The sequence below is a fragment of the Salvelinus namaycush genome, chromosome 28 (genome assembly GCF_016432855.1).
Source record: "Salvelinus namaycush isolate Seneca chromosome 28, SaNama_1.0, whole genome shotgun sequence".
In the NCBI taxonomy this organism is placed as follows: Eukaryota; Metazoa; Chordata; class Actinopteri; order Salmoniformes; family Salmonidae; genus Salvelinus; species Salvelinus namaycush.
Window position 1 is genome coordinate 5,321,590 of NC_052334.1, and position 12,549 is coordinate 5,334,138.

The 12,549-nt window shown below is 43.5% G+C and overlaps 1 protein-coding gene across 2 annotated transcripts in view; it reads left to right on the forward strand.

Annotated features, from left to right (window-relative positions):
- The window catches only part of LOC120023099 (forkhead box protein N3-like), a 160,486-nt gene that overhangs the window by 42,035 nt on the left and 105,902 nt on the right, over window positions 1-12,549 (forward strand). For both annotated transcript variants that reach the window (XM_038967069.1, XM_038967070.1), the window contains exon 3: window positions 6,102-6,238. In XM_038967069.1, the coding sequence (XP_038822997.1) occupies window positions 6,102-6,238 (137 nt within the window). The remainder of the gene's footprint in view (window positions 1-6,101; window positions 6,239-12,549) is intronic.

Here is a 12,549-nt window from a genome sequence, read left to right on the forward strand (position 1 = left end):
AATATGTTTGATATGTGTCTATATGTTTGATATGTGTCTATATGTTTGATATGTGTCTATATGTTTGATATGTGTCTATATGTTTGATATGTGTCTATATGTTTGATATGTGTCTATATGTTTGATATGTGTCTATATGTTTGATATGTGTCTATATGTTTGCTTTGGCGATGTATGTGGTAACACTTTCCATGCCAATAAAGCCATTTGAATTTCAGTGAGAGAGAGAGAGAGACAGAGAGAGAGAGAGGTAGGGAGAGAGGGAGAGAGAGAGAGAGAGAGAGAGAGAGGAGAAAGAGAGACACGGGGAACTGTTGAGCGTGAAAAACCCAGCAGCGTTGCAGTTCTTAACTCAAACCGATGCACCTGGTACCTACTACCATACCCTGTTCAAAGGCACTTACATATTTTGTCTTGCCCATTCACCCTCTGAATGATACACATACACAATCCACATCTCAATTGTCTCAAGGAATAAAAATCATTCTCTAACCTGTCTCCTCCCCTTCATCTACACTGATTGAAGTGAATTTAACAAGTTACAATAAGGGACCATAGCTTTCATCTGGATTCACCTGGTCAGTCTATCTATGTCATTGAAAGAGCAGGTGTACTTAATGTTTTGTCCACTCAGTGAATCCAGCTGTGGCCAGGGAATGAACATCATATCAAACATAATCCTAGTGTTTACCTAGCTAGTGGTGGTAGAATCCTAGTTTTTACCTAGCTAGCGGTGGTAGAATCCTAGTGTTTACCTAGCTAGTGGTGGTACAATCCTAGTGTTTACCTAGCTAGCGGTGGTAGAATCCTAGTGTTTACCTAGCTAGTGGTGGTACAATCCTAGTGTTTACCTAGCTAGCGGTGGTACAATCCTAGTGTTTACCTAGCTAGCGGTGGTACAATCCTAGTGTTTACCTAGCTAGCGGTGGTACAATCCTAGTGTTTACCTCGCTAGTGGTGGTACAATCCTAGTGTTTACCTAGCTAGCGGTGGTACAATCCTAGTGTTTACCTAGCTAGTGGTGGTACAATCCTAGTGTTTACCTCGCTAGTGGTGGTACAATCCTAGTGTTTACCTAGCTAGCGGTGGTACAATCCTAGTGTTTACCTAGCTAGTGGTGGTACAATCCTAGTGTTTACCTAGCTAGCGGTGGTACAATCCTAGTGTTTACCTAGCTAGCGGTGGTACAATCCTAGTGTTTACCTAGCTAGCGGTGGTACAATCCTAGTGTTTACCTAGCTAGCGGTGGTACAATCCTAGTGTTTACCTAGCTAGCGGTGGTACAATCCTAGTGTTTACCTAGCTAGTGGTGGTACAATCCTAGTGTTTACCTAGCTAGCGGTGGTACAATCCTAGTGTTTACCTAGCTAGCGGTGGTACAATCCTAGTGTTTACCTCGCTAGTGGTGGTACAATCCTAGTGTTTACCTAGCTAGCGGTGGTACAATCCTAGTTTTTACCTAGCTAGCGGTGGTAGAATCCTAGTGTTTACCTAGCTAGTGGTGGTACAATCCTAGTGTTTACCTAGCTAGCGGTGGTAGAATCCTAGTGTTTACCTAGCTAGTGGTGGTACAATCCTAGTGTTTACCTAGCTAGCGGTGGTACAATCCTAGTGTTTACCTCGCTAGTGGTGGTACAATCCTAGTGTTTACCTAGCTAGCGGTGGTACAATCCTAGTGTTTACCTAGCTAGTGGTGGTACAATCCTAGTGTTTACCTAGCTAGGGGTGGTACAATCCTAGTGTTTACCTAGCTAGCGGTGGTAGAATCCTAGTGTTTACCTAGCTAGTGGTGGTACAATCCTAGTGTTTACCTAGCTAGCGGTGGTACAATCCTAGTGTTTACCTAGCTCGTGGTGGTACAATCCTAGTGTTTACCTAGCTAGCGGTGGTACAATCCTAGTGTTTACCTAGCTAGCGGTGGTACAATCCTAGTGTTTACCTAGCTAGTGGTGGTACAATCCTAGTGTTTACCTAGCTAGCGGTGGTACAATCCTAGTGTTTACTTAGCTAGTGGTGGTACAATCCTAGTGTTTACCTAGCTAGCGGTGGTACAAATCCTTTACCTTTCAAATGGAAGATACACTGGCTAGGAGCAGTGAAATGTCTTATTTTTACAGAGTCAGCCAGAGTACGGCACCACTCTGTAGCCCTGGAGCCTAGAGAGCGGAGGATATATTAGCAGTTAGCCACCTAGCGCTGCCTGTTAGCCTCTCTAACACATCAATAGGGTAGATCTCTGTGTTCAGCACCTGATATCGCAACAGTTCCTCTGTGCAGACTGGACGCTCCAGTTGACAGGGTCGAGGCACTCACACTCACCTCACACTCGTTTTCTATCACAATCTATCTTTTTTCAATTTCTCTCTCTCGCACGCACGCACGCACGCAGGCAACAAGCACACACACACACACACATACACGCTCAAACACACACACGCTCACACACACACAGACACACACACGCGCGCACACACACACACACACACACACACTCAAACACACACACACACACAGACACAGACACACACAGGGCTGTGTCACTGTGGTCCCGGCGGCCGTCAGATATCACTGAACCTAAGATCATGCCTATTGAACCAACTAGAACACAGATCCTTTTCTGACAGGACACCATACCACACACCACTGTTATAATGAATCTCCCTGTAGCAAACTGCTGACAATATCGTATAGGGACCGTAAAACACTTCAGCGTCGTCAGCAAGACAAAAGGAGCTGATCGTGGACTAGAGGAAACAGAGAGCCGAGCTCGTCCCCATCCGCATCGACAAGGCTGTTATAGGTTGAGAGCTTCAAGTTCCTCTGTGTCCACATCACTAAGGAACTATCGTGGTCCACATACATCAGCACAGTCGTGAAGAGGGCAAGACAACGCCTATTATCCCTCAGGAAGCTAAAAAGATTTGGCATGGGCTCTCAGCTCCTCAAAAAGTTCTACAGCTGCACCATTGAGAGCATTTTGACTGGCTGCATCACTGCTTGTTTTTTAAAACTCTATACACTCTATACAGTTTAGAGCTACAGTTGAAGTCAGAAGTTTACATACACTTAGGTTGGAGTCATTAAAACTTTTTTTTCAACCACTCCACAATATCTTGTTAAAGGTCTTACTCACATTGGCTATCGAGAGCGTGATCATACTGTCATCCGGAACAGCTGGTGCTCTCAGACATGGTTCAGTGTCGCTTGCCTCGACGTGAGCATAGAAGGCATTTAGCTTGCTTGGCAGGCTTGTGTCACTGGGCAGCTCATGGCTGGGTTTCCTTTTGTAATCTGTGATAGTTTGCAAGTCCTGTCACATCCGACGAGTGTCAAAGCCGGTATAGTAGGATTCGATCTTTGTCTTGTATTGCCACTTTGCCTGTTTGATGGTTCGTCAGAGGTTGTAGCGGGATGTCTTAGAAGCGTCTCCTTAGTGTCGCGCTCCTTGAAAGTGGCAGCCTTTAGCTCAGTGCGGATGTTCCCTGTAATCCGTGGCTTCTGATTGGGATATGGACGTACGGTCACTGTGGAGACGACTTCGTCGATGCACTTAATAACAAACTATAGTTTTGGCAAGTACCAAATACTAATTGAGTGTATGTAAACTTCTGACCCACTGGGAATGTGATGAAAGAAATAAAAGCTGAAATCAATCATTCTCTCTACTATTATTCTGACATTTCACATTCTTAAAATAAAGTGGTGATCCTAACTGACCTAAAAGAGGGAATTTTTACTAGGATTAAATGTCAGGAATTGTGAAAAACTGAGTTTAAATGTATTTGGCTAAGGTGTATGTAAACTTCAGACTTCAACTGTATATATTGGACCATCCCGCAAGGTTCGAACAAGCCCCCCATGGGGCAGAGAGATTTTTTCTTTGGATAATCTCATTATCTTTTACAAGTTTTGTCTTTAGGTTGAGAGAAAATGTTGCTGATTTAGAGCCCAGGGATTCTTGAAAAAACGGGACAATCTCAACAAGTGTTTAAAGGCCTTGATTGTTTAATTCTAACATTAGATTATTCAAATATGTAATACACATCTCCAAACTTCTTTTTGTGCTCTTTTATAGCACTATATAATGCTCCAGGGCTAATTTCGTTAGCATTTTGGCATGTTTTTATAGATTTTAAACAAAAAACAACATTTAAAAAAACAAACATTATCCTTTAGCTCTTTCACAGTAAATTCTTCAGTTGGTTAAGCATATGTTGCAGAACAGCGATTACAATATTTTTTTCTGAATCAGATTGAACATTCTACATGAATGCCAAGCATCACGTCTGGAGGAAACCAGGCACCGCTCATCACCTGGGCAATAAAATTCATACGGTGAAGCATGGTGGTGGCAGCATCATGCTGTGTGCATGTTTTTCAGCGGCAGGGACTGGGAGACTAGTCAGGATCAAGGGAAAGATAAACAGAGAAAAGTACACAGAGATCCTTGATGAAAACCTGTTCCAGAGCGCTCAGGACCTCAGACTGGGACGACGGTTCACCTTCGGGACAAGTGTCTGAATGTCCTTGGAGTGGCCCAGCCAGAGCCTGGACTTGAACATGATCGAACATCTCTGGAGAGACCTGAAAATAGCTGTGCAGCGACGCTCCCCATCCAACCTGACACAGCTTGATACGATCTGCATAGAAGAATGGGAGAAAATCCCCGATGTGATGTGATACAGATGTGCCAAGCTTGTAGCGTCATACCCAAGAAGACTCAAGGTTGTAATTGCTGCCAAAGGTGCTTCAACAAAGTACTGAGTAAAGGGTCTGAATACTTATGTAAATACGGTATTTATGTTTTTTATTTGTAATAAATATGCTAAACATTTCTAAAAACCTGTTTTCACTTTGTCATTATGGGTTATTATGTGTAGATTGATGAAGATTTTTTTTTCATTGAATCGATTTTAGAATAAGGCTGTAACGTAACTAAATGTGGAACACGTGAAGGGGTCTGAATACTTTCCGAATGCACTATACATGTCATATTAACTCAGAGCTTTAAAATCCAAAGCAATTCTTACCATGGTCAGTCACATTGCATGTTGCAGTGGCAAGCTAAAGAAGCTAGCTAGTTAAGCTGTGTTGGTTAGCCCGGTGAAAACACTTGCTTGCAGGCAGTTGAAGAAAATATCTTCTTCCTCTGTCACCCACCTGATGAAAAACATATTTTAAATCAATGTTATGATTATATAATTAAAAAATATATATATGCCATTATCCATTAGGAAGATGTTTGGCACTGAGAGCTGATCTTCATCTGAACAACATTCAAAATTTCAAGGGCTGCTGCGTCAGTTGGAGGTGGGCTGGGGTGCGAGGCGCGGGAACATTTCAAATTGTGATTGACAGTTCAGGAGAAATATGTTCTAGGTTCATAGGTCTTTTAAAAAAAAATAACAATCTAATCTTATTTGTTTCATAAGAGGCAGGCATCCTTAATAGCAGCCTCATTTTGCATGCAAACCCCACTTTGGGAACCCAATACCAAGAGGTCAATAGACTCAACATTACAATTCAGCATGATACATGTGGTGCAAAAATATATGTAATTAACATATATTTTGAAATATATTTACATAAATATTCTATGTTGTGCTCAAGTTATATATTTCATAAATATGTAAATATATTTTGATTTCCCCCAAATGTATTTACATATATTATAGTGCATGCAAAGGGTGTGCGGTCTCCGTTAAGTGTCTGTCGGACTGTCTCTCTGTGTTCTCTTCTACTATTCAATAATATGCAAGTAAACACATTTACTGACCTCACAATAGCCAATGGCTAGTCTTGTTATTGTGAATCTGTAAAAACAGCTGTTGACTCCACTATTGCTCTCTCTCTCTCTCTCTCTCTCTCTCTCTCTCTCTCTCTCTCTCTCTCTCTCTCTCTCTCTCTCTCTCTCTCTCTCTCTCTTTCTCTCTCTCTCTCTCTCTCTCTCTCTCTCTCTCTCTCTCTTTCTCTCTCTCTCTCTCTCTCGCTCTCTCTCTCTCTCTCTCTCTCTCTCTCTCTCTCTCTCTCTCTCTCTCTCTCTCTCTCTCTCTCTCTCTCTCTCTCTCTCTCTCTCTCTCTCTCTCTCTCTCTCTCTACAGAGCATTGGGAAGGGGTCCTTATGGTGTATAGATCCTGAGTACAGGCAGAATTTGATTCAGGCTTTGAAAAAGACACCTTACCATCCTCACACCCAGGTCTTCTCAACGCCACCCACCTCTCCTCAGGCATATCAGAGGTAAGACACACACACACACTTATGCACACTCGCAAACACACACACACACACACACACACACACACACACACACACACACACACACACACACACACACACACACACACACACACACACACACACACACACACACACACACACACACACACACACACATACACACACACACACATACACACACACACACACACACATACACACACACACACACACACGTGCGTACTCACACACACACCAGGGTTTCAGTTAGGAAACTGTGGAACCTGACATTTGACCAGCATGTGGTAGGTTACCTGATTAGGGCGTCTACCCACAATGCTCAGAATGACAGAAATCCCATTTCGATCATGGTAATTCATATTAACAGAACATGCAAGGCGAGGATGCAGTGATGTGCTGTCCTTTAAAAAAAATCTAATTCTGATGCACACTATGAAGATGTTACTGTCCACATGTATTTTTCCTCAGCCAACAAGACGAGTAACAAACAGCAGTATCACTAGCCCATGTCAGTCTACTGTCCCCCATAGCAGAAACGTTGACCTATCCTATTGGTCAGCTTGTCGAGAAAGAAATAACCCAATCAGACTCTGGGACAGTTGTGGGACGATAGAGCCCATCTTCATACAACCAGTAGACATAAGATACATAAAAACATGTTAAAAAGCTATGAATCTGATGCAACACGTCAGAACGTTTAGCTTTATAATGTTGATACACTATTATTTATTCACATTATCCCCATCGCTGCGTTAATAAGGCAGTAGGCTGAACAAGGCAGTAGGCTACACAAGGCAGTAGGCTACACAAGGCAGTAGCTACACAAGGCAGTAGGCTACACAAGGCAGTAGGCTACACAAGGCAGTAGGCTACACAAGGCAGTAGGCTACACAAGGCAGTAGGCTACACAAGGCAGTAGGCTGAGCAAGGCAGTAGGCTACACAAGGCAGTAGGCTGAACAAGGCAGTAGGCTACACAAGGCAGTAGGCTACACAAGGCAGTAGGCTACACAAGGCAGTAGGCTACACAAGGCAGTAGCTACACAAGGCAGTAGCTACACAAGGCAGTCTCTACACAAGGCAGTAGCTACACAAGGCAGTAGGCTACACAAGGCAGTAGCTACACAAGGCAGTAGGCTACACAAGGCAGTAGCTACACAAGGCAGTAGCTACACAAGGCAGTAGGCTACACAAGGCAGTAGCTACACGAGGCAGTGGGGTACACAAGGCAGTAGGCTAGTCGGCAGTCGGCTACACAAGGCAGTAGCTACACAAGGCAGTAGCTACACAAGGCAGTAGGCTACACAAGGCAGTAGGCTACACAAGGCAGTAGCTACACAAGGCAGTAGGCTACACAAGGCAGTAGGCTACACAAGGCAGTAGCTACACAAGGCAGTAGGCTACACAAGGCAGTAGGCTAGTCGGCAGTCAGCTACACAAGGCAGTAGGCTACACAAGGCAGTAGCTACACAAGGCAGTAGGCTACACAAGGCAGTAGCTACACAAGGCAGTAGCTACACAAGCCAGTAGGCTACACAAGGCAGTAGGCTACACAAGGCAGTAGCTACACAAGGCAGTAGGCTACACAAGGCAGTAGCCTGAACAAGGCAGTAGGCTGAACAAGGCAGTAGGCTGAACAAGGCAGTAACATACACAAGGCAGTCGGCTACACAAGGCAGTAGCTACACAAGGCAGTCGGCTACACAAGGCAGTCGGCTACACAAGGCAGTCGGCTACACAAGGCAGTAGCTACACAAGGCAGTAGGCTACACAAGGCAGTAGGCTACACAAGGCAGTAGGCTACACAAGGCAGTAGGCTACACAAGGCAGTAGGCTACACAAGGCAGTAGGCTGAGCAAGGCAGTAGGCTACACAAGGCAGTAGGCTGAACAAGGCAGTAGGCTACACAAGGCAGTAGGCTACACAAGGCAGTAGGCTACACAAGGCAGTAGGCTACACAAGGCAGTAGCTACACAAGGCAGTAGCTACACAAGGCAGTCTCTACACAAGGCAGTAGCTACACAAGGCAGTAGGCTACACAAGGCAGTAGCTACACAAGGCAGTAGGCTACACAAGGCAGTAGCTACACAAGGCAGTAGCTACACAAGGCAGTAGGCTACACAAGGCAGTAGCTACACGAGGCAGTGGGGTACACAAGGCAGTAGGCTAGTCGGCAGTCGGCTACACAAGGCAGTAGCTACACAAGGCAGTAGCTACACAAGGCAGTAGGCTACACAAGGCAGTAGGCTACACAAGGCAGTAGCTACACAAGGCAGTAGGCTACACAAGGCAGTAGGCTACACAAGGCAGTAGCTACACAAGGCAGTAGGCTACACAAGGCAGTAGGCTAGTCGGCAGTCAGCTACACAAGGCAGTAGGCTACACAAGGCAGTAGCTACACAAGGCAGTAGGCTACACAAGGCAGTAGCTACACAAGGCAGTAGCTACACAAGCCAGTAGGCTACACAAGGCAGTAGGCTACACAAGGCAGTAGCTACACAAGGCAGTAGGCTACACAAGGCAGTAGCCTGAACAAGGCAGTAGGCTGAACAAGGCAGTAGGCTGAACAAGGCAGTAACATACACAAGGCAGTCGGCTACACAAGGCAGTAGCTACACAAGGCAGTCGGCTACACAAGGCAGTCGGCTACACAAGGCAGTCGGCTACACAAGGCAGTAGCTACACAAGGCAGTAGGCTACACAAGGCAGTAGCTACACAAGGCAGTAGGCTACACAAGGCAGTCGGCTACACAAGGCAGTAGGCTACACAAGGCAGGAGCTACACAAGGCAGTAGGCTACACAAGGCAGTAGGCTACACAAGGCAGTAGGCTACACAAGGCAGTAGGCTGAACAAGGCAGTAGGCTACACAAGGCAGTATGCTACACAAGGCGGTAGCTACACAAGGCAGTAGGCTACACAAGGGCAGTCGGCTACACAAGGCAGTAGCTACACACGGCAGTAGGCTACACAAGGCAGTAGCTACACAAGGCAGTAGCTACACAAGGCAGTAGGCTACACAAGGCAGTAAGCTACACAAGGCAGTAGCTACACAAGGCAGTGGCGACACAAGGCAGTAGCTACACAAGGCAGTAGCTACACAGGGCAGTAGGCTAGACAAGGCAGTAGCTACACAAGGCAGTAGGCTACACAAGGCAGTAGCTACACAAGGCAGTAGCTACACAAGGCAGTAGGCTACACAAGGCAGTAGGCTACACAAGGCAGTAGGCTACACAAGGCAATAGCTACACAATGCAATAGCTACACAAGGCAGTAGCTACACAAGGCAGTAGCTACACAAGGCAGTAGCTACACAAGGCAATAGCTACACAAGGCAATAGCTACACAAGGCAGTAGGCTACACGGGAATGTTCATTCCAATGCATTTAGCAGGAAAACACAGTTGTCAAAAGCACACAACACATTCAGCGGTTCACGTGACAGAGATCTAATATGCAACAACAAGCATGAGTTGTTAATATGACTAGGATGGTGGTTGTTAATATGACTAGGATGGTGGTTGTTAATATGACTAGGATGGTGGTTGTTAATATGACTAGGATGGTGGTTGTTAATATGACTAGGATGGTGGTTGTTAATATGACTAGGATGGTGGTTGTTAATATGACTAGGATGGTGGTTGTTAATATGACTAGGATGGTGGTTGTTAATATGACTAGGATGGTGGTTGTTAATATGACTAGGATGGTGGTTGTTAATATGACTAGGATGGTGGTTGTTAATATGACTAGGATGGTGGTTGTTAATATGACTAGGATGGTGGTTGTTAATATGACTAGGATTGTGGTTGTTAATATGACTAGGATGGTGGTTGTTAATATGACTAGGATGGTGGTTGTTAATATGACTAGGATGGTGGTTGTTAATATGACTAGGATGGTGGTTGTTAATATGACTAGGATGGTGGTTGTTAATATGACTAGGATGGTGGTTGTTAATATGACTAGGATGGTGGTTGTTAATATGACTAGGATGGTGGTTGTTAATATGACTAGGATGGTGGTTGTTAATATGACTAGGATGGTGGTTGTTAATATGACTAGGATGGTGGTTGTTAATATGACTAGGATGGTGGTTGTTAATATGACTAGGATGGTGGTTGTTAATATGACTAGGATGGTGGTTGTTAATATGACTAGGATGGTGGTTGTTAATATGACTAGGATGGTGGTTGTTAATATGACTAGGATGGTGGTTGTTAATATGACTAGGATGGTGGTTGTTAATATGACTAGGATGGTGGTTGTTAATATGACTAGGATGGTGGTTGTTAATATGACTAGGATGGTGGTTGTTAATATGACTAGGATGGTGGTTGTTAATATGACTAGGATGGTGGTTGTTAATATGACTAGGATGGTGGTTGTTAATATGACTAGGATGGTGGTTGTTAATATGACTAGGATGGTGGTTGTTAATATGACTAGGATGGTGGTTGTTAATATGACTAGGATGGTGGTTGTTAATATGACTAGGATGGTGGTTGTTAATATGACTAGGATGGTGGTTGTTAATATGACTAGGATGGTGGTTGTTAATATGACTAGGATGGTGGTTGTTAATATGACTAGGATAATATGACTAGGATGATGGTTGTTAATATGACTAGGATGGTGGATGTTAATATGACTAGGATGGTGGTTGTTAATATGACTAGGATGGTGGTTGTTAATATGACTAGGATGGTGGTTGTTAATATGACTAGGATGTGGTTGTTAATATGACTAGGATGGTGGTTGTTAATATGACTAGGATGGTGGTTGTTAATATGACTAGGATGGTGGTTGTTAATATGACTAGGATGGTGGTTGTTAATATGACTAGGATGGTGGTTGTTAATATGACTCAGATGGTGGTTGTTAATATGACTAGGATGGTGGTTGTTAATATGACTAGGATGGTGGTTGTTAATATGACTAGGATGGTGGATGTTAATATGACTAGGATGGTGGTTGTTAATATGACTAGGATGGTGGTTGTTAATATGACTAGGATGGTGGTTGTTAATATGACTAGGATGGTGGTTGTTAATATGACTAGGATGGTGGTTGTTAATTTGACTAGGATGGTGGTTGTTAATATGACTAGGATGGTGGATGTTAATATGACTAGGATGGTGGTTGTTAATATGACTAGGATGGTGGTTGTTAATATGACTAGGATGGTGGTTGTTAATATGACTAGGATGGTGGATGTTAATATGACTAGGATGGTGGTTGTTAATATGACTAGGATGGTGGATGTTAATATGACTAGGATGGTGGATGTTAATATGACTAGGATGGTGGTTGTTAATATGACTAGGATGGTGGTTGTTAATATGACTAGGATGGTGGATGTTAATATGACTAGGATGGTGGATGTTAATATGACTAGGATGGTGGTTGTTAATATGACTAGGATGGTGGTTGTTAATATGACTAGGATGTGGTTGTTAATATGACTAGGATGGTGGTTGTTAATATGACTAGGATGGTGGTTGTTAATATAACTAGGATGGTGGTTGTTAATATGACTAGGATGGTGGTTGTTAATGACTAGGATGGTGGTTGTTAATATGACTAGGATGGTGGTTGTTAATATGACTAGGATGGTGGATGTTAATATGACTAGGATGGTGGTTGTTAATATGACTAGGATGGTGGTTGTTAATATGACTAGGATGGTGGTTGTTAATATGACTAGGATGGTGGTTGTTAATATGACTAGGATGGTGGTTGTTAATATGACTAGGATGGTGGATGTTAATATGACTAGGATGGTGGTTGTTAATATGACTAGGATTGTGGTTGTTAATATGACTAGGATGGTGGTTGTTAATATGACTAGGATGGTGGATGTTAATATGACTAGGATGGTGGTTGTTAATATGACTAGGATGGTGGTTGTTAATATGACTAGGATTGTGTTGCTAATATGACTAGGATGGTGGTTGTTAATATGACTAGGATGGTGGATGTTAATATGACCAGGATGGTGGTTGTTAATATGACTAGGATGGTGGTTGTTAATATGACTAGGATGGTGGTTGTTAATATGACTAGGATGGTGGTTGTTAATATGACTAGGATGGTGGTTGTTAATATGACTAGGATGGTGGTTGTTAATATGACTAGGATGGTGGTTGTTAATATGACTAGGATGGTGGTTGTTAATATGACTAGGATGGTGGTTGTTAATATGACTAGGATGGTGGTTGTTAATATGACTAGGATGGTGGTTGTTAATATGACTAGGATGGTGGTTGTTAATATGACTAGGATGGTGGTTGTTAATATGACTAGGATGGTGG